Here is a 23,803-nt window from a genome sequence, read left to right as displayed (position 1 = left end):
GTTTAAGTATATCCATATAAGACACTGGTGTGCATACAAACTTCTTATATCAAGCAGATTAGTTTCATAATAGAGTTTTTCTGTATCAAATTGTCTGTTTTTTTTTCAACATTATTTTTAAAACTGTATTCTGGAGCACCTGTACAATATTTAGCACATTCTCAAACATTCCACCCCACACTGTGATACAATATCGTATAACTGACTCAACAAGAGATTTGTAAACAATAATTAAGCTTTTTTTTGTGAGTATATCCCTGACTTCATACATTTTATAGCTAAGATGTCTAAGTCTTTTTACTATATATTGCAAATGTTCATCCCATCTCAGATGTTGGTCCATTAGAACTCCTAAATACTTTAGTTTAGTTACTTTTTCAATATATGGACATTCACAAATGGTTTCAGAACACTTTGGCATATGTAAATGAATCTTTTGTTGGACAGGTTGGTGGTTGCTCAGAAGAGTGAAAGTAATTAATTTCGATTTTTCAACATTAAGGTTGAGAAGATTGTTACTTAACCAAATTTGTATTTTATCCAAACACTCTTCTGCTACTTTATATACCTGTTGCCATGTATCACCTGTACAGATAATTGCAGTATCGTCAGCATATGATATGAGGTGCCTTTTAAAATTATTTATGCGACTTAACCTATTAATATATGCTAAAAATAGTATTGGGCCTAAAACGGTAACTTGAGGTACGCCACTAGAGATTTTAGCCAGTTCACTAACATTGTTACCTATTTTGACCCGTGGGGTTCTACAAGAAAGATAATCTGTAAAAACATTATTTGCTGGTTCTCGTATTCCATATATTTAGGAGTGCTTCATGAGAAATTGTATCAAAGGCTTTGGCCAAATCAAGACAAATTGCAAGACACTTTTTTGAATTGTCTAAGGCATCCGATGCTTGCTTAAATAAATCTAAAACAGCTAGTTCAGTATTACTTCCATTAATGAATCCATACTGCCTTTCTGTCAATACCTCATTTTTTTGAATAAATTCCAGTATGCTCCAATATTTTGAAAAACAATGCAAATGGCTACCAAATTCATGCTGAATCATTGAACAATTCTTTGTTGTGTATTGGATATACGTGAGAAAATTCAAGAACTACCAAAATCAAAATGAAAACCCTTCATTTATTGAAATCAAAAGCGAACAAAAAAGTTATTTATTTTCGTGCTACAATTAATGGCTCAGTATCTTGTGTTTTATCCTCGGGCATAAATCACAGCTCCATTCTTTCTCTTTTGTGACGTGCTGTACATGGACTGGTCGTCTCGATCTCAATCCTCTTTCCCTGGGTCGGAAATTTGGATCCCCGTTGCTCGACTCAGCTTATTTTGTAGCTCCCTGTAGCACCTATTCTCTTGGGCTGAAGTGGACCTCCACCACTCTCAACCTGGCCTTCTATAGATAGTCTCTAGTTGTTTGTAGCGGTTCCAATGTCTTGAAACGACTGATTGACTTACACCTAACCTTCGACCCACCTGATGTTGAAAAACACCACCTTCAATCCATATGACAGCCCTAATGACATCATTACCAGAAAGAAATCTTCTAACACCTTTCATGGTACGTAAACAGAAGTCACCAAACAGAAAATGAGTAAACTGCACCTTGCGAGTTTGATTGACAACTGGTTAGTACCTACTTGTACCTCTTTTCCACTCCTGTTCCGGTATGTTCATAAAAAGATGAGAATCATCTATACTAATCCAAACCCAAGAGACAAAAACAACCACCGTTGTTTCTCATAAGACTTGTCCACTACCATAGGTCACGTTATTATACTTATCATATAACTTATTCTTGTACATGATCATTACAAAGTAGTGATCCTTTGATTGTTTTGAGGAGTGTATATGAAAAATTGTAACTTTAATGATTCCATTTGTCCCATATTGAGGTAATTTCTAGAGGAGAATCAATGCATAGGTTCCTTGGGGGTTTATTATTAATATACTGATAATTCGTTTCTTGGAACAGAATTCGTCATTTCTACCTTCGAATTTAATGGAATTCCTTCATGGAAGATATATAAAAATACTGTGAATGGAATGTACTAAAAACATAAAAACATTCAAAAAATCTTAAATCAACAAACTATTGAGCAGTTAACATAGATCTCATAAAAATACTCAAGTAGTCTCAAATTCTCCTTCATAACTGACTGGCAAAAATTCGACCAATTCGCCATGAGATTGGAAGATTTTTTGTATCGTAGAGCGAAAGTCATGGAAAAATATTAGTTACTATTCGAGAGTTATCAAATTCATCATTCAAGATTCCTCCATAGGAGAAAAACTCAAAGGAGAGAATAACGTTCATTACCCACCTGAGTGAAATCTTTTTGAAAAAATGCTTCATTTTCGAGTGGACTAAGGTTTCAGAATATATGTTTTCACAGACACCAGTAACGCCAGAGAAAATTACATTTCTTTCAATGTGTCTGACTCAAATCTCCATTGATAAGGCTAATTTCGCATTACTTTGGAAACCATTCCACGCTTCGTCTGGTATACACCGATGTATATATGTATACACCAGTGAGGATGGCAGTGTTCTATGTAAGTGCAATTTGTTACCATTCATTTAAAGTAGAACTCATGTGAATGATATCTGATTTTTATTCCACAGCGAATGTTTGAAATACAAACTGAGTAGAGAAAAGTATCTTCTGTATAATTCAATGTTCATATAGAAGTATTTGTTTCGAAAGATTTTTTTCTTTCATATAATTCAATGTTTATATGAAAGTAGCTGTTTCAAGAGGACTTTCTTTCAGTTTGTGTCTGATAGTTACTTCTTTGCATGATCTACACATCCATGTATAGAGTTACTTCCTTCCTTTCTTTGGAAGATTCCCTCATCCTTCTTTTTGTATCAAGATGGAGTAGTAGAAAGCCAAAAACTTTCTTTCCCAAAAATTAATCAATCCTAAAAAATATAACCCCTTTAATTCAAATATGCTGAGGTTGCAACTTTCCTCTGGTCACCTTACTAAGGTAAAATGCTTGATACGCATCCGTGCAACTTTGCCTATCTGGAAATTATATTTCCATATACTGTAATCGTATTAATTTTTATGTCTATGAACCTGCAATATTAAAAGGTGGAATTGTGAACACTGAGTGTTTTTGTTTTAGAATATTGAAGTTGGGGTTGAAACATCTTTCAATTCATGTATTTGATTGAATGAATTTAAATTATTTCATGACTATTTTCCATCCTTCCAAGTGATGAAGGGTTTCATAGAGGAATCGACCCGGCCTTTACTCCATGAAGTACTTTAGTAGCTTGATTTTTTCAAATGAAAATATTGGCGGCCACATTTTGACTGGCAACCTGTTATAAATGTATTTTCCTATTCATAAATATGTATTTACTATGAACGTAGTGATTTTGCGGCAGAATCCTTTACTAAAAGTTTCATTGTCGCTAACTCATTTTCAGATCCAATGAATGACCAGTGTACAAAACTGTCCAGCCTGGTTTTTATGTCATTTGAATGAATTAGATAATCGTGGCTATTATTTGCTACTCACCTGATGGAAATGTCAACCTTTCCACCCCGTTCAATCCACTGAAGGCATGACTATCGAGCTTATAAATGGGGTTGTTAGACAAAACCAACAATTTCAGATTGGAAGTGCCCGCGAACGCGTAGGCCTCGACCTGCCTAATCTTGTTGTGGCTAAGATAGATGGAGCTGATATTCTGGAGGCCAGCGAAAGCAAATTGAGCGACCGTCGCTAGAGGAGTTTGTTGGATGGATAATTCACGGAGGCGGGGCAGCCCTCGAAAGGCGAAGGGTTTGATGATGGATATGTTGTTACCGTCTAACGAGAGCTTTCGCAAGTATCGCAGACCGGCGAACGAGTCGCTCTTGATCAGAGGGAAGTGGTTGCGGGTGAAAGAGAGATGTTCGACAGTGGACGGCAGGAGCTTCTTGGGGATTTCTCGGAGGCCGCCGGAGTTGCACAGCACCTGAAATAGATCATTCCAGATTAACAGATTATATTGGATAAGGACTTAGTTAGGGAAATGTCATTAGGTTATTTCAAAATTTTCATTCGTTTTAATGTCATTCTGATCGATAGATGATTTTGAACTGTTTCCAAAATTTGAATTTATTTCCTTTTTTTGGCTTATTACTATGAAATGTCGTTGAGCGATTCTCGGCCAATTCAAATTGAACCAAACACTGACGAAACAGCCTGAAAATCAACCAGGCAGGTGGCAATGATAGTGTTGATGAACGTACTGTTCGACATTGGTTTGCGAAATTTTGTTCCGGGGATTCTAGCATCGAAGATAAGCCTCGAAGTGGTCATCCCAGAGTTATACAGGACGAGGATTTGAGGATCCTGGTGGATACTGACCCATCACAAACAGTGAGTGTGGAAGAACTGGGCGTCAGCTCCCATGCGATTTTTGTTGATGGTTCAAAATGTATTGGAATGGTCAAAAAGCTCAAAAAGTGTGTGCCTCACGGTTTTAATGATCGACAGAAATTGTCACGTTTCGAAGTATGTTCTTTTATGCTATTGCGCAACTAAAACGAACTTTTTTTGGATCGGATCGTAACGTGTGATGATAAGTGGATTTTCTGCAACAGGAGACGTTCAGGACAGTGTTTGGACACCGATGAGCTCATCGGTGTCCAAGGAGTCACGGTGTCAAAGGAGTGTTTGGACACCGATGAGCCATTCAGGCATTTCTCAAGGACAGTGTTTGGACACCGATGAGCCATCCAGTCACTTCTCAAAAGGCAGTGTTTGGACATCGATGAGCCATTCAGGCACTTCTTAAAAGACTGTGTTTGGACACCGATGAGCCATCCAGGCACTTCTCAAAGAACAGTTTTTGGACATCGATGAGTCATCCAAGTATTTCTCAAAGGAGTGTTTGGACATCGATGAGCCATTCAGGCATTTCTCGAAGGACAGTGTTTGGACAACGATGAGCCATCCAGGCACTTCTCAAAAGATACTGTTCGGATATCGATGAGCGATCCAGGAACTTCTCAACGGACAGTATTTGGACACCGATGAGCCATCCAGGCTCTTCTTGAAAGACAGTGTTTGGTCACCGATGAGCCATCCAGGCACTTCCCAAAGAACAGTATTTGGACATCGATGAGCCATCCAAGTATTTCTCAAAGGAGTGTTTGGACACCGATAAGCCATTCAGGCATTTCTCAAAGGACAGTGTCTGGACAACGATGAGCCATCCAGGCACTTCTCAAAAGATACTGTTCGGACATCGATGAGCGATCCAGGAACTTCTCAAAGGACAGTGTTTGGACACCGATGAGCCATTCAGGCATTTCTCGAAGGACAGTGTTTGGACAACGATGAGCCATCCAGGCACTTCTCAAAAGATACTGTTCGGACATCGATGAGCGATCCAGGAACTTCTCAAAGGACAGTGTTTGGACACCGATGAGCCATCCAGGCACTTCTCAAAAGGCAGTGTTTGAACACCGATGAGCCATCCAGGCACTTCTTAAAAGACAGTGTTTGGGCACCGATGAGCTTTCCAGGCACTTCTCGAAGGACAGTTTTTGGAAATCGATGAGCCATCCAAGTATTTCTCAAAGGAGTGTGTGGACATCGATGAGCCATTCAGGCATTTCTCGAAGGACAGTGTTTGGACAACGATGAGCCATCCAGGGACTTCTCAAAAGGCAGTATTTGAACACCGATGAGCCATCCAGGCACTTCTTAAAAGACTGTGTTTGGACACCGATGAGCCATCCAGGCACTTCTCAAAGGACGGTTTTCGGACATCGCTGAGCCATCCAAGTATTTCTCGAAGGAGTGTTTGGACACCGATGAGCCATTCAGACATCCAGGCACTTCTCAAAAGATACTGTTCGGACATCGATGAGCGATCCAGGCACGTCTCAAAGGACAGTGTTTGGACACCGATGAGCGATCCAGCCACTTCTCAAAGGTGAAAATCCACCAAAAAAAGTTTTTATTATATGGTGGTCTGCGGCTGGTGTGATTAACTATAACTTTCCGCAACCGGGCCAAACCATCACATTCGGGTTCTAATTTTAGTGAATCGACGAAATGTACCAAAATATCCCTCAGTAGCAGCCAGCACTGGTCAACAAAAGTGATCCACGACAACGCTCGTCCACACGTCCCACAAACCACCTTCCGAATTGAACCTTGAAGTTCTGTCTGACCCACCTTACTTCATAGACCTCTCGCCAACCGACTACCATATTTTCAAGCAATTCGATAACTTTCCCAACGGTAAAACATTCGTCAATCAGGATCAGGCAAAAACAGCCTTCGCCGACGTCATCGAGTCCCTAGCAAACAACTTTTGTGCTGAAGGGATTGAATTGAACATGTATCCACAGTATTACAGTTGAAAGTAGACTCATAAAAACGGACAAAATTTCTGAAACAACCTAACCTTTTTTTGAGTTAGTTTCTCTGAGTATTTGTCATTAGCGCAGTTGTGATATGTTGTAGATGTTTGTTTTGAGTAATTTGAGATATCATTTTCTGTTTAAAAGTGTTCACTGATGCAATCACTTCGAGTGAAGATTCAGTTCAGACTACATGTATTTTTTTTAGGTTGGTTACGCTTTGTATTCGCCATTTTGACCCAAGCGTGATATCTAGGCTAGGTTAGGTCCGAAGAGTGGGTCTTTTCGCCCCTCCACCACAACCCGCAAGAGTTTATCGTGGCTAACACTATTAGCGTGTTATCTAAAACGTCTAAATACACATTAATTTCTACAAATTAGTCCTTTCTGAAATTTTGCAAGAATATATTCCACTATTTCGTGTCTGTGAAAAGTAACCAACAATAAAATCCAATAAAATTACTTCGATAATTACCTGTGTCTGAGAAAGGCAAATACATTCGGGTGGACAGGAAGGCAGTAGAGTCGTAAACATGGCTGTTTGTAGAAAAAATAGCGCCAGCGCACATCTACTTGGCAGCAAACTGCCTAATTGCATCTGGAAACAAATAAAAGCGACTTCAGTACAAACTTTCCTGACTTCGAACACGGAATATTACGCTGAATCGAATAGTTCTGTGAATTCCAAAGGATATAATATTTGCTTTGAAAAACCTGAAATATTTGTGCTGGTGTAAGAGAAAACTGAAAGTATTATGAATTAAAACTAGTTTTTTGTTTTATAATTCAGTCAAAGTGAAGTAAAGAAAATAGCAATTACGCAAGCCTATCTTTTTTATTGATTCGGCCGTTACTTAATGAAGATCCATAGTAATTTAAAAAACTACACCTCACGATTTGATCTCCACAAACTTCATTTGAAAAATATATCACATGTTTCGCTAGCACAGTAGATTTGTCAAGTGATTTGAATACTTCAAGTTGTTCCTTACACTAATATTCATATGCTATAGGTAACCATAATTGAGACTATCTCCAAAAAATTACCTAAACCTCTACCTAAGGTACCTGTTCATCCTGAACCATATTACCTCACATCTACATCAATAATAATTCTTTCTCAGTTTTTGAGAAAACAAGTTCAATAATGGTGATCTATTCAAATCCAGTTTGAATTTTTAAGTTCATTGATTTCCATTGCTTCCAAATGATTCAGTTTCAAACCTTTATTTTCTATGTGCAAAATTTCGAAATATTCGAAATCTTCTAAAAGATGATTTGAATATGTTGAATTTGTTTTCTTATTTACATAGCTCGTATGATGTTCCTGGGTTCGATTCCTAAATGTTCTGCTAGTTTGACCAATATATACCTTAGGGCACGTTCCAAGCAGATATAAAAGCAATCAGCTCCATGCAGGTCAATTTCAAACTGGTCTGGAACTGACTAGAAAAGCTACAAGAAATAGGTAGGCAAAACAGACTGTCATTAGCCAGGGTAACAGGCCATACAGGATACAAGGGCAACGAAGAGGCTGATTCACTAGCAGGAGAAGGAGCACGATGCTCCCCCATTGGCCCAGAACCCTTTTGTGGTACAGCAAAAGCGCTGCGAAAAACTTGTAACAGCAACTTGAAGGAAAAACAATCTCAAAAATGGTGGAATAAGGTGCCGGGTATGAGACAGGCCAAAGAGTTCATTAAAGAGCCATCGCCAAAATTCACAGAGTACTTACTAAGTCTGAATAGGCGATCAACTAGAGTTCTGGTTGGGCTATTGACGGGACACTGTAGACTCAACAACCACATGAAAAACGTCGGACTGGCAGACACAGCCTTATGCAGGCTTTGCCAAGAGGATGAGGAAACCTCCGTACACATACTATGCTATGGCGAAGGTCTGTCAAGGATGAGGTTTGCAACATTAGGGGAGGAAAAACCACAACCTTCTCAATATATGGGGAACTTGAGGTCTGGCCTATGGAGTTTAGTTGCAAGGACGGGCCTAGACAAGGAACTCTAGCATACATGGGGGCACACACAATAGACCTACAAAAGTCGCAGTGTAGTGGCTATTCAGCACAGAAGCCCCATATTAATCTAATCTAATCTAGGGCACGTTCCACATTTTAATTTATATACTTCTGATATCTCGAATTTGGTTGGTTGTCAAAATACGTTAAAGCTTTATAATTTTGATTATCTATTTTATCAATAGGAAAAACGTCTCGAATTGCGTTTGCGTAGACTTTCTTGGCAAGTATTTTGTTTATTAATTCGGCTTCAAACCCATTGTCAACCGCAATTTGCTTGATGATATCAAGTTCTTTATTGAAATTATCTATTGAAAGAGAAACTCTGATTAATCTGTGAATCATGCTATTATAAGCTGCTACTTTGTGTTGATAAGGATGGGTAGCATAGTTATGTATAGTAATATCCGTATAGGACGGTTTGTGATTAATTGAAAAATCATGTTTGTTCCTTCTACTAATTGTTGAGTCCAAGGAATTGATTTGAGTTGTCTGCTTCTATTTCAATAGTGAATTTATTGTTTTCATGAATTCTGTTAATATTCCTATGAAAAGTATCTAATTGCCTCTTAGTACCTGTAGAACATACCAAAATGTCATCCACATATCTATGCCAATACAAGAAATCCTTAATCAAAGGATGTTTAAAGATCGACTTCTATAGATTATCCATGAAAATGTCTGCAAGTAAGGGGCTTAATGAATTTCCCATAATTGAACCTTTTGAGGAGGAATAAATATTGTTATAATATAAATTTTGTTCAAGACATAACGACAAAAGGTCAATTATTCCTCGTTTTATGACTGGGTTCACTCTATTTCTATCTAATAATTCTATTACGCAAGCTTATATAGAAGAAAAAGACTCAACATTTTCTGCAGTTCTCCTAATTAAAGAGTTCTCAAACAGAGAAGTTCGAGGTGTACTGAGTTGAACTTCAAGAGCAGCCACAATCCATCGCGTATTTCTGATACTAACCGCTCTATAACTGACACATAATAATGATAATAATGATAAAATACTTCATTCATTGCTACAAATGAGTGAGTGCAATGGTTTTCAACTTTTGTTGTAGGATTCATTGTTGACGCAGAGTTATCTCATCAAAAGAAAACATTTCTGCACCCTGCGAATTAGACTCGGAAAAATGACGCCGCTTAGACCACTGCGTATTCTCACTGCTCATTAATTTTCAAATTGGATTCTTACATCCCCGAATTATGTTCCCATTTCATGTTATCCGAAGTGACATGTCATTATTGAAAAACAACTTCTTTTCAGATTTGACTTGAACTACGTCAAGATTAGTGATGTGGCAGAGCATCATATCTCCTGAGACCAAAGGAGGCCTCATGCGAAATACCGGCTCCGCAATTATCCAACCATCCAGAGGGATGAAAAAACAAATATGAACATTGAAAAGAATGTTCGCTAGAGCGAGAAATGAGGCAGATCACACAACAAAATGGATGTTTGTAATTCATAAAATGGAATGAGTTAGCGATATGATATAATAAAATATACAGGAGTATGGTTATGGCATCAAAAATAATTGAAAAATTGGTGAAAAGAGAATGCTTAACTTCTTAAGTAATCATAACATACTATGCGAGTCTCAATATGGATTCCAAAGCCATAAAAACACAGGCGATGTAATCATCTCTTTTCTGGAAGATGTATATATTGCTTTAATTAATGAAGAACCTATTGGGGCAGTATTCTGTGGTTGATCAAAAGCGTTCAACTACGTGAATCATGAAACACTATTATTTAAACTTCAGTGCTATGGCTTTAGAGGATAACTTCACAGTTATCTAACAGACAGGAAGCAGTTAGTAAAACTCTAAGGAAATACATCGCATATTGAGAATAATACATCTGGTTTACTACAAGGTTCGGTTCTGGGTCCTATCCTTTTTCTGCTTTATTTGAATGATCTCTGTAAAGTAATCGAATAACTGAAAAATATGTTTCCACTTTGCAAGAGGTCAGTTTTTCTTGCTATCGTTTCACTTTTGACAATATTGTTGGAGGTAGACTTTGATAGAATAAAAATGAACGGTAATTTTATTTCACATCTTCCATTAGAACCGTTCATGTCATGGAAAGTTTTTAGGAAGTTTCTGTTTGCCTAACAGGACTCGATACTCAATATAATGTTATTTGTAATAAAAATTGATAGGAAGTGTATTTGACCACTGTTGGAAGGTGTATTTGACCACTGTTAGGATTTGCTCGTTGATCCTTGGCACGCACAAGTTTAGAATTCTAAACAGCTTCATTCTATAGTCAATAATAAATAAAAGTTTGAAAAAACAGAAAAAAAACGCTTTAATAGCAACATAAACTAACAAATAAAAAAATAATTCGAAACTTATTCCAGATTGTGTTCATCATCGATAATAATTCCTATGACTTGAATTGTGTGCAGTGAGATTTCGAACAAGTCGAAAAAATATTCTCGGACAGTCGAGCAACTTTGGAAGCTCTTGGCTCCTACCGAGCAACGTCTAAATTGGTAGCAAATTACCAAAAACGACTCTCCTCGGTAGGAAGACTCAACAGATTGTCTCTGGTCTAGATTCCTGGCCATACTGGCCTGGAAAGCAATGTCATTGGTATTGCTTTAGGCTTTGCCAAACAAACATTGAACACCTGGATGGCAAGAAGATTTATGGACTCCTAGCAGAATCTTTCAGAATTCGGTAACTCCAAGGCGTTTATTCACCCTCCGAAGCTTGATACCAAACTGTTGTTGGACTACAGTAGGGATGAACTATGATGTCTAACAGGCCTTCTTACAGGTCACTGTCATTTGAATCATTATATGCAGACAGTGTATATCGCCTCTGTTTGGAAAATGATGAAACAGCAGATCACATACTTTGTACCTGCCCCGCTGGGGATCGAATCAGGTTTTTAGAGTTCGGCAGAGCCGTACTCTTACTATTTGATATGGAATACCACTCACCAAACAAACTAATCGGCTTCGTTGAGAAGCTGGGTTTATTTGGTCGAGTGTGAATAGGTGTGAACCACAATAAACCCTTGGGGGTTACGGTGGAGGGTCGAATAGATCCACTCGCTTTGGACCTAACCTAACCTATGGCTTGATGTTACTAATGACTTTTAATACGTCTGAAATCTCTATAAGGTTAAACAATGGTGTGATTCAAACTCCTTATGTTTCAAAACAAATAAAACAAACATAGTTTGCTTCAATATCAATTTTGACGACTTACGTATAGAAAATCACGCTATAGTTAACAAGTTCATATATATATATATATATATATATATATATATATATATATATACATATATATATATATATATATATATATATATATATATATATACATATATATATATATATATATATATATATATATATATATATATATGAAAGTGGCAAACCATAGACACGTGTTTCGGGCTTTTGGCCCATCATCAGTATGGTGCAGCCAAGTGTGATATATATATGTATATATATATATATATATATATATATATATATATATATATATATATATATATATATATATATATATATATATATATATATATATATATATATATATATATATATATATATATATATATATATATGGAACCAACTGCTGCTTGGCCCCATTAAGGGCTAAGCAGCAAATGAAAGAGTTTGTCCAAGCTTTCGGAAATTTAATAAATTGTTTCCATCATCAGGGATGCTACAATTTGAGGGTGTAAGTAATATTAATATATAATTATGAATGGTTAGACTTACAACTTTTTGAGGATGTTTCATACGATGGTTATGTAAAATATTGGACACATGATGGATGAACATTAATACAATACATTTATGAAACTGGTTGAAGGATGTCTGATATTGGATAAAATATTTGTGAAAAACGTTACAGTTTAAAATTATTTTGAAGGAAGAATAATGTCACATGTCGAAATTTCACAAAACATTAATTTGGAAGGATTGACAGATAGTTGACATGACATATGTCAGTGGTTCTAGTGATAAAAGCTGTTACCAACTTTGGTAACTGGAAAAACGTCAAGAACTTTAAGTTCCAGAATAACTTCTCACAAAAGCGATTGTAGACACCATCCTGAAAGATGTGCTCTAGCTGAACATGTCAATAAGTTTGACCACCATATGAATTTTGATGGCACTAAGGTCTTAGCTAGTGAAACACATTTAACAAAAAGGTCCTTTCTTGAAACGGCCTTCATTGCTGAAAATAAAAATTGCATCAACAAAAAAACAGATATTAATCATCTTAGTGAGATATATTCCTATCTTTTAACGTTAGATAAAAATCCATATAACAATGTTTCAATGAATTCACCCAATCTAGCATTAATAGGATAATGTACTTTATACTTTAATCCAAATGTTGTTATCCTACATTCACTTTAAAAAAAGCTGCACAGGTAGAAATTTCCAAAAATAATTCTTTACATATATATATATATATATATATATATATATATATATATATATATATATATATATATATATATATATATATATATATATAGTATCAAGGTGGAGTAGTAGAAAGCCCAAAAATTAATCACTCCTAAAAAATATAACCTCTTCAATTCAGTTAGGTTAGGTTTGGTCTATTAATTCTAAGGGGGACTTCTTTGATGGGAACAGAATAGAAATTGATGAATGAATGAATATTTTTTTGAACAAATGAAAATTTACCATATTTTTTGAACGGAGAGCATTGAAACACCTGAATATTGAAACAGCAGAAATTATACATTTTTCAAAAGTTCCTATAGCTCATCAACTCATGAACTCGTGACGTATTATCGACTCGAAACTTCTAGAATGAAATGGATCGAGTCCAATGATTTGTGTTGTTTCACTTCCAATCGAATAGTGACTAATGGGAGTCGTTTAGAATAGATTGCGAAGCTTCTTCCAGCTTGAACAAACGGTCTGTTAAAAACTGCCGGATTTCCCTAATGGAAAGTTATCTAAAGTAGGTGGAGAATAAGATGAGCTCTTGACTCACTTCTTTTTCGGAAGTGGTAGAATTTCAAATTAAACAAAAAGGCTGAGAAATTCAACAGTTATAGTTTTCAAGGGAGGTTTGTGAGAATCAACCAAATATTGGTTTATTCATTTACAAACAGGGCGATTTAGAAATCTCCCTGGTTATAGGGAACTAAATTACTTCGACTATACAGTCGGTACAGTCGAAGTAAACGATATTGTGTACTCTTAAAGTTGGCGGCGTTAGTAATAACGAATGTGATAACAACGCAGATTTTTTCCAGTGTAGTGATTCCAATAGCGATGGTGAACAATGCGAAAGAGAGATACCAGTGAATAAGATGCATTTCAATATTGAAAAACAGGGAGTATGTTTCAACATATATAAGAATCTATATCTCAAGTTTGGTTTCGAGGGAAAAAAACTATTACAAGCAACATCAGATTTGACCGAAATTCCTTTCTCAACTGTGAGTAAAATGGTCAAAAACAAACCTTATGAACGCAAGACGCGATGTGATACAGGATTACGAAAACCTTCAGATGTTTATCTAATAAAATCATTGAAAAAAAAAAAACAATATTCGACTGCTGAATCCATAAGGAAGAAATTGATTACTGCTGAGCTGCTGTGACAAAACTCTTCAGAATTGGATGAAAAAACTAGGCTTTAGATTTCAAATAAAGAAACGGCAAGCAGTTATGGAAAGCAGAGGAATAGTGGAATTGCATAACAAATACTTAGAACAAATAACTAAATATAAACAAGAATAACGGTGAATTTTCTATTTGGACGAAACCTGGTATGACACTCACGACACAGTTACAAAATAGTGGACTGATGGTTCGAGAATTGTATGCCTACAAACGAAAGATCGCGACTAATGATTGTACCCTGCGGAGGAAGTGAAAGATGGGTTCCAAATTCTTTGAAAACGCATTGATCCCAAATTTGTATGCGAATAGTGTGTTCTTGACAACTCCTTCTATCATTCGCGACGGTTCATCAAAGTACCGAATGAAAATACGAGGAAAGATGAAATACAAAGTTTCTCAATGGATAACAATTTGTATTTTGAAGATTATTATACCAACAACCAACTACTCGAAGTTTTACTGACAAAAACATTTATTAAAAAAGTGTATACCCTTGAGAATATTGCTGAAGAGTGTGGACACACCATACTGAGACTTTCCCCCTATTTCTGTGTTCTCAATTCCATTGAGTTGATTTGGGAAAAATTGAAACAGAGCATCAGGCGTAAAAATAATTTTCCAGAATTTGATGAGGAGATAAAAGAGCTAATTAGAGAAGTATATAATATTACCGAAGAAGATTGACAGAAAAAGATTAAAAAAGTGATTTTAGTGTGTTATAAATAGAATAGATTGAAATAACTATTATAACAACCATAAGAACATCGAAGACTTTTATATATAAAATGAATCACATGTATAAGAAAAATCACTCGGATCACAAAATAATTGGAGAGGTGTAAGGATGAAATAGATCACATGGAAGGTGTAAATAAAATTTCTTACAAGTTGGAAATTGTCTTACGAAAACGTGACGGTGAGTACATTTTTTTTAATTTGAATAGAACATTTCAAATGGCATCATCGAATATTTGACCAAATTTCTCACGAGGTTGACTTCTAATTAGTTCATCGACCGCTTTTTTTAGATGTGAAGATGATTCTAGGGAATGTATGCTATCTGGTAGGGAGTTGAATACAGTTGGTCCCAGAAAATTATAGGACCTCTGACCTACATTCTTGGATGCATGTGGTATGATATATTTATTTTTGTGACGTGTGATATACTCATGGCTCGGCCGACTTAGTTTTCTCTTTTCCTTGAATTGATTTAGCACAAGTGTCTTATGAAATAATTGTTTTAGGTCGAACACCCCAGATTCCTCATACAACTTGTCACTACTATAGCGGAGAGACTTGTTCAACATTAGTTTTAAGAATTTTCTCTGTATTACGTTTAATGGATACGGGTAAGTTTTGGATACTCCTCCCCATCCTATTAGGCAGTATGTCAAATGACTTTGTACAAGACTATAATGAACTTTTTTTTTGTTTCAGGTCCAATCTGTTGTTAAGTTGGCGGAACTTATGAAGAATAGTTCTTAATTGTTTCCCTAAATAATTTATATGGAAGTTCCATCTCAAATGAGAATATATTAAAACTCCTAAGTATTTCATATTTGTCGTTGAAGATAGTCTGAATGTATTTTGAATAGTTATGAATTGATATTGTGAGAAGGAAGATTTACAATGACAGAAAAGTAAGAAAAATGTCTTGTTGAAATTTAAGGAAAGTTGTTTGTGATCAAACCAATCTTTAATCTTTCACTTTTTTATCAGGAGCATAAAATATCCACGTCAAAAGGCAACCTTCATGAGGAGGTGCCACTCAATTTACCTGAAATGTAAGGGTGGTAACCAACCCCATCCCCCGAAAAAATCTCCTCGTAATAAACAAATAATTCTTACTTTTTTACGAAATTAAATGGACACGTATTAGCAGGTTGTCATAGAAGCAAAAATTTATTTTTTTCATGAAAGTTCTGAACGTAAATTGTACCTTAAAAACAATTTGATTTATTTTAAAAAGAGTTGAACTCAATGAAAATACCTTTAAATCTTCAAATTATCTCGAAAACTAATAGTTACAAAATTTTTTTTTAACAGAGATGTAAAGGTATTCGAAAGACCTTTAAAACATGGTGCCACTCGACCTACTTTCCCTATCTAAAAAAGGGACGCACCCCTCCGAGGGGGTGCGTACTACAAAAAATCTGATTAGTCTGAAAGGTGTCCTCCTGCAATTGGAAATCGACGTGTCCAAGCTTTTTTTAAAAATCTTACTTTTTATATTCAAATACGGCTCTGTTAAGTTTTCGTTGTTACACACTGTATAAATACGGCAATGACGTATTTATGTTGACTCGGGTAGTTTGGTTTGATAATCAGGAGGGAGAAAAATAGTGACAGTGAAGTTAGAAATTTATTGTAGTTCTGGTATATGAAAGCATCTTTGTATTGGGATCTTTTTAATGCCACAGGTTTCATTTCTTCATTTCAGTATTTCTTCATTCTTTCATTTCAGTTATGTAAGATTTCGTCACCTCCAAAAAATATGACGTTCTTGCTGATTTTATTAGGTATCAGTGCCAACTTATCTATGAAGATCTCAACACGTAAAATCACTCGCTGCAAAAATGAAATTTCTCTCAGCTGACTTTCGAATTCATGACATGGTGGCATCGATATTTGCATAAATTGTACTAGATTTTCATAAGTCTCGTGAAATCCCATCACATTTCAGCAGGTTTCTTGAGTGTGCCTTATCTGTACGCGAATGTACATGAGTGTGAAGTCGAAATTACTCTTGAACTGGTAATAGGTCTATATTTCACATAAAACTGGAATTTTTTGTGCATAACTGTGATTATAATCACGAAATGGATTTCGATGAAATAGCTTTCCGTGCTTACTTGTTGGGCCCTCACCACGATTGGAATATCACCAGCGTATGAAAGTGAAATGTCAAGGGTTCATTTTTATTTTATGCATTGTTTCATTTTCGAATCATCTACCTATTGCAAAGCATTGTGATCTCCAAAAATTACACTATTCGCATCCAAATTTGGGATCAATGTGTTTTCAAACCATTCCTCGAAAATATTAGCTTCCATGTTTGCAGTCCTCAAGTTTTTTCCACATAATTTCAAAGAATTCGCAATCTATTCTCTACTTCCTCCGCTATGCACAATGATTAGTAGCGATCTTTTGTTTGCAGGCATGTTGGGCGTACACATTATCAAACCATCAGTCCACCCTTTCGTAACTGTGTTGTTAGTGTCATACCAAGTTTTGTCCAAATAGAAAATTTGCCATTGTTCTTGTCTATATATATTATCCAATTTTGAAGAATTTTGTCACAGCAGCTCACCTTATGGTAGGAAGTATTCAATTTCTTCCTTATGATTTCAGTTGTAGGAATTTCATTGCTTTTGTAACAGTAGTTTATTGTTTTTTTTTTCAATAATTTCATTAGATTAACATCTGAAGGTTTTGGTAATCCTGTTTCACATCGCGTCTTGCGTTCATAAGGTTTGTTTTTGACCATTTTACGTACAGTTGAGAAAGGAATTTCGGTCAAATCTGATGTTGCTTGTAATAGGTTTTTTCCCTCGAAACCAAACTTGATATGTAGATTCTTATATACATTGAAACATACTCTCTGTTTTTCAATATTCAAATGCATACGAATCTTATCTCTTTTTCGTATTGTTCATCATCGCTATTGGAATCACTACACTGGAAACAGTCTGCGTTGTTATCATACTCGCTATTACTATTAGTACTTGTTCAAGAACGCAACATTTTGAACAGATAACAAAAAAGTTCAAGTAATTATAACTGCACCAATATCAAATTTCAACAACAAACTCGTGATCAGTTCCTGAACTGAACACGACGGCGATAACCATCTCCACATCCCCGTCATCGTAACATGCCTTTACATTTAATTTTATGACTCTTCAGTTGAGCCAATCATAAAACCCGGTTGGTGAAAATTATCCAATACGAACCGTCAATTCTGCAGTCCACGTGGACTATTTCGGAGCCGGTTCATTTCTAAGTATTGGTTTTTTGCCTTTTAGGCCGCCAACTTTAAATGTTCACAATATCGTTTACTTCAACTATACCATCTCTGCTTATCATTCGGGCATCTCAGTGGCACAGCTAGATTTGCCAAACTGTAATTGAGTTATCATTTTACGGATAATATTATTGTAATTTTCAGTAAATTAACTCTTCGTCAAATAGTGCCTCTGGAATGAAACCTGTGAAACAGTTTTCTACATTTTTCCTGCTGAGTTAATCTATTACGTTCCATCCAGTCACCTCTCTTTGTTTTTCCATTGACCGACTTCATACAGCAACAGATTTTTTTGTAGACTTTTGTTTCGTTCTGTTACTGAACACGCTGCAATGACAAATGTATATACTTTGTCGTGCCAAACAATGCAACGTAACTAACTGAAGCTTGCTTGCTGCGCCTCATAGCCACAGAATGTTACATATATTCTATCCTGATAGCCACGTAAATTGTTCGGGTGTGGTCATTATTTTGTTTCATTGCCCTTTTAAAACTCAGTCTGGTAAGGATGTTATTGATAATAGTGTCTGTGATTTATAATATTTGAACTCGAGTGCCACCTATTGACACATTTCAAAATGAGTGAGAGCTTGCAGTGGTCTTTGACTATGACAAACTAGGTATTGCAATGAGTAGCTAGTTGTTGGGAGAAGTTGAGAAGACAGTTTACTGAAAAATCGATTGATAGAATATTACATGAAATACTTTTCCAAAATACTTATAATATAGTATTAAAAAAATATAAACATCAATAGCTATTCTCTGAAGAATGTGAAGACGATCAATAAATAATTATTTCAAATACAAACTGTGATAACAGTCACTTTTCCAAAGGTTATGGCATTTTTCAAGAGAAAGAAAATGTTGGTTCAATTCAATTCAAATAAATTCATTCCTTGACTGAAAGCTATTTCATAGGCGAGTAAATGAGTGTCATCAAAACTACACAAAGTAGAGAAATATAAGAAATTGATAGCAATAGTAGATTTCATTGACGTTCACTGAAGCTTATGAATTCAATTCAGTTCAATTCAATTCAAAATATACTTTACTGATCAAAGAATAAATTCTTTATGACAAGACCTGGTGAAAAAATATAAATGAAATCACACAAAGTAAGTTAGGTTAGGTCCAAAGTGAGTAGCTCTATTTGACCCTCCACGGCAACCCGCGAGGGTTTATTGTGGCTCACACCTATTCACATTCGACCAAACAAACCCAGCTTCTTAACGAAGCGGATTAGTTTGTATGGTGAGTGATCTTTCGGGTCAGATGGTAAGAGTACGGCTCTGCCGAACTATAAAAACCTGATCTGGTCCCCAACGGGGCAGGCACGAAGTATGTGCTCTGTTGTTTCATCATTTTCCAAACAGAGGAGACATACACTATCTTTCGACAGTCCGAGTCACTGCATATGATGATTCAAAAGACAGTGACATTCAAGACGGCCTGTTGGACATCGTAGTTCATTCCTACTGTAGTCCAACAACTGTATGGTATCAAATTTCGAAGGGTAAATAAACGCCTTGGAGTGAGCCAATCCTGGAAGATTCTGCCAGAAATCCATAAATCTTCTTGCCATCCAGGTGTTCAATGTTTGTTTGGCAAAACCTGAAGTGATGCCAATGACAGGTTCTGGTTCAATGGAGCTGCTTGCAGCACCCTTTGCAAGAGGAGTCAACAGCCTCATTGCCTTCCAGGCCAGTATGGCTAGGAATCCAGACCAAAGACAATCTGTTAAGTCTTTCTATCGAGGTGAGTCGTTTTTAGCAATTTGTCACCAATGTAGACGTTGCTCGGTAGGAGCCAAGAGATCCCAACGCCGCTTGACTTGTGTATGAGGTTGGATTCTTTCAATCTCTCCGTACACAATTCAATAGTGTAAATTTCCGCTTGCGATACAGTCGTATAGGTTCCTAGGCAGGTTAATATCTCTGTCTTGGGTCAGCGACTGAAAACACCTGCACCAGAACCGGAAGGTGTTTTTGATTCATCAGTGAACCAACAACTATATGCTTTTAATATGCCCTTCTCCGGGAGGATCCAGTCCTCTCTACTCGGGAACAGTACTTTATAGAACAGTTCGTAGTTGACAGTTGGAAGCATAAAGTCAGAGGTCATTTCCAGAATGCTGTGACTTCCAATGTCAATCAACAGTCAAATTGATTTGTGTAATTGGCTATGTGCACAAGTCTTTATGCAGTCCATCTATAATCTCTCTCCAGAAGAATATGGAGAGGAGGTAGATCTACCTGTAGATCACCACTGATGGCCAGACAATCCTGTCTTTGTGAGTCAGAGAGCTTCGCCTTCGTTTTCTGCAAAGCCTTCGGCGACCAGACAATTGCACCATGTGATCATTGGTCTGACAATCATCACATGAATCCAATAGATTTGTTTGAGACCTAAACCAAAAGTGGCACCACAAATCTCTCAACATGTCCATAGGGACAGTCTGGCTTTGTGTAAAACTTTTTCCAAGTGAACGTTCCAGGTGAGTTTTGTATAAAGGACAAAGTGAGAGATTACATGAACTGAAAGGATATTTGTTAATAACAATAACCTAATGAAAACTTCCAGAATATATGAACATGGTCAATGAAGTTTCGGAGACAGCAAGTCTTTCAACTCTCTTTTAAGAGCGCTGAGGCGATTTATGATTCTTATAGTTTGAGAAAGGTGATTGAACATTTTGAGACCATTGTGAATAATCTTCAGCTAGGGTCGAAGAAGACAGCAGTAAATTGAAGCTGAATCTTTGCCTGGTTTTATTCAGCGTCTCCAAAAACAAATGACATAACGGAGGGAATGATAAACAATTCTAGCTACTGCAGATCCGATCTCTAATGCAGTTACTCGCATTGCTTAACATCTAGAGGAGAGCTCGGATTCCAAACTATTTGCATGTTTGTCGAACTTTAAATTATTGTCAATAAACATGCCAAAGAATTTATAAGTGGTTACATTATCAATTTGAATATTATTCAAATGTACAGCTGAAATCTGGCAACCGTCAAGATTATAGATCCGTTTTCATTCTTACCATTATCTACGTCCCAGTTTCCTTATACAAAATTCGGAGAAGCTTCGTATTACTCTCCCGGTTTCAGATTTTCACCCTCCAATTCATCATTTCATCAACTCGGTTCTACGAATATTCTTTTCCAATAGAATTATCGAACTTTGCTCTCTTTGAAACCTCAAGTTCATTCAGAACACCGTTTCTATCATGGAACTTTTTCCGTTTTCCACTTTGCAAACTTCTTCACTTCAGCATACTTTCTGTTCCTTTCAGGGCCAGTGGTTTGGTTTTCCTTGTCTGGAGTAGTTATCGATACATACCAGTATAATGAATCCCAATGATAAAGAGAACTCTGAACAACTTTTAGTGAGTTGCTCTTATCAAATTTTCAATTAGAGGAATCAAAATGAATCTGGGATTACCGACTACTCGAATAAACCATGTCACTAATAGAAGAAAACAATCGCAATGTTTCGACAATAATAAATTAGAAAATAGTTGGATAACTTTTTTCATTGGAAATCAACACACAAGTTGACAAAAACGTGACGTGAAAACTTTTTCGGTTGAAAGTAATATTGAAATTGATTGCCCAGAATAATTTCTTCAAAATGTTTGGTTATGATGAGACATAGATGGCTGATAGTCATCTCTACTTGACAGAGGAGCTTTTTTTTTTTGAAAAATCATCATATTCCATGATCAACAACTACTCGGAAAAAAGCTACTCTGAATTAAAGACGAATCGTCTTTTTTCAAGTATATCATCAGCCTCCCATTTCGAAAGTATAGTTGAATTTGTATTAACGCTTTCTGTATACTTGAAATTTAAGTAATTCTATACTTATTCTGAGCTTCAAAAACTTGCTACCAAGTATAGTTTTTGTTTTCAATAAACATCAACTATTATTAGCATGAGAAGTGTTCTTTTCTTTAATTAAGAATAGCTATTGACTTTCAAGATTTGAATATACTTCATAGAAGAAAATAACTATTTTATTAGATATTTCTATGAATTCATTTCAAGTATAGTTTTCAGTAATAAGTATACTTTTTTTCTTGCTACTACATTGATTATTATTGACACAAGAGTTGTTCATTTTTTCAATTAAGACTTGCTATTGGGTGCAAGGCATTAATATTCTTCATGGAAGAAAAATTATATTTTACGAAATAATTCTATATGTTTATATCAAGAATATTCGTACTGATTTTCCACTTCAGGTGAGTATTAATATTCTTACAATAATTTTTTTTTAATTGAAGGGGTTATTGAAGGAGTGATTAATTTTTGGGAAAGAAAGTTTTTGACTTTCTACTACTCCATCTAGATACAAAAAAGGGGATGAGGGAATCTTCCAAAGAAAGGAAGGAAGTAATCAAATTTGAAAATAAGTAACTCTAAACACGGATGTGTAGATCATGCAAAGAAGTAATTTTCAGACACAAACTGAAAGAAAGTCCTCCTGAAACAGCTACTTTCATATAAACATTGAAATATATGAAAGAAAAAAAATCAGTGTTCATATAGAAGTATTTGTTTCGAAAGAATTTTTTTCTATCGTATAATTCAATGTTTATATGAAAGTAGCTGTTTCAGAAGGACTTTCTTTCAGTTTGTGTTTGAAAGTTACTTCTTTGCATGATCTACACATCCATGTATAGAGTTACTTATTTTCAAATTTGATTACTTTCTTCCTTTCTTTGGAAGTTTCCCTCATCCTTTTTTTTGTATCAAGATGGAGTAGTCGAAAGCCAAAAAATTTCTAATTTTTTTTTCTTGCAAGAAGTATATTTCGTACTCTTCTTCAATATGCCCCTTTCCCTATTATTTTTTGAACGAATTTCCTCAGGAAATTCAGAATGAAGTATCGGTCCCATAAATGCCACATTTTAGTGCCAGTTCAATTGAAAAGTCTGCAATTTTGTGTTATGTGGATACACTGAAGAATGCATTATTGAAATTATGTAATGCAAGTCAATTTTAAATATGTTACTTATCAATGTCACAATAAATGTGACCCAATTCTAATTTGGAATTTCCTAATTTGATTCGGTTAAAAAATTGTGATAGAGGAAGGATACATTTGAAAAAAGCATTAGGTATGTGTAATCTCTCATTTACTCATACCCATACAGTTACATTTCGTTCAAATCTTGTTTTTCTGTTTATTTTATAAATGAATTAGAAATAAACGTGGCGGCTGCCAACTCAGCATATATAAATAATAACATTTCAAATCATAAAACGTAATAATAATCAAGAATGCAAACTATGCATTCATTCACATGTCATGGAAAAATAGATAATGTTTCTCTCAACATTAATTTCTTTAAATAAATAAAATAATTACTTCTTTGGTAAATAATTATTATAACACATAAGACGAGTCCACTGAAAAAAGAATGCAAAATATGCATGTATTCACGTGTCATGGATGAATTTAAAATGATTTTTTCAGTATATATTTCGGCAGAAACATAAAAAATACTTCTTCGATACATAAATCAATAGAAGAAACTTCAAAAATTTTTCAAAAACAGATGCCAGTACAGGTATGCATGTATGCTCGTAATTTCGTCATTCAATGGATCCAATAATATGTTTTCAAATTCCAAAATGTATGCTTGGATATGCGGGGGTCTCATCCCCCAGC

The 23,803-nt window shown here is 35.6% G+C and overlaps 1 protein-coding gene across 1 annotated transcript in view; it reads right to left on the bottom strand.

The window, feature by feature from the left end:
• Positions 1-23,803, bottom strand: part of LOC111503713 (uncharacterized) — a 309,095-nt gene that overhangs the window by 4,967 nt on the left and 280,325 nt on the right. Inside the window, exons 3-4 of the mRNA XM_074183331.1 lie at positions 6,881-7,003; positions 3,560-4,001 (exon numbers count right to left, since the gene is read on the bottom strand). Of these exons, the coding sequence (XP_074039432.1) occupies positions 3,560-4,001; positions 6,881-7,003 (565 nt within the window). The remainder of the gene's footprint in view (positions 1-3,559; positions 4,002-6,880; positions 7,004-23,803) is intronic.

The sequence above is a fragment of the Leptinotarsa decemlineata genome, unplaced genomic scaffold, assembly GCF_025532065.1.
Source record: "Leptinotarsa decemlineata unplaced genomic scaffold, Ldec_3_MD MMD2_tig00026336_RagTag_RagTag, whole genome shotgun sequence".
Lineage (NCBI taxonomy): Eukaryota > Metazoa > Arthropoda > Insecta > Coleoptera > Chrysomelidae > Leptinotarsa > Leptinotarsa decemlineata.
The sequence above is the reverse complement of the archived record's forward strand: the minus strand, read 5'-3'. Positions and strand labels throughout refer to the sequence as shown.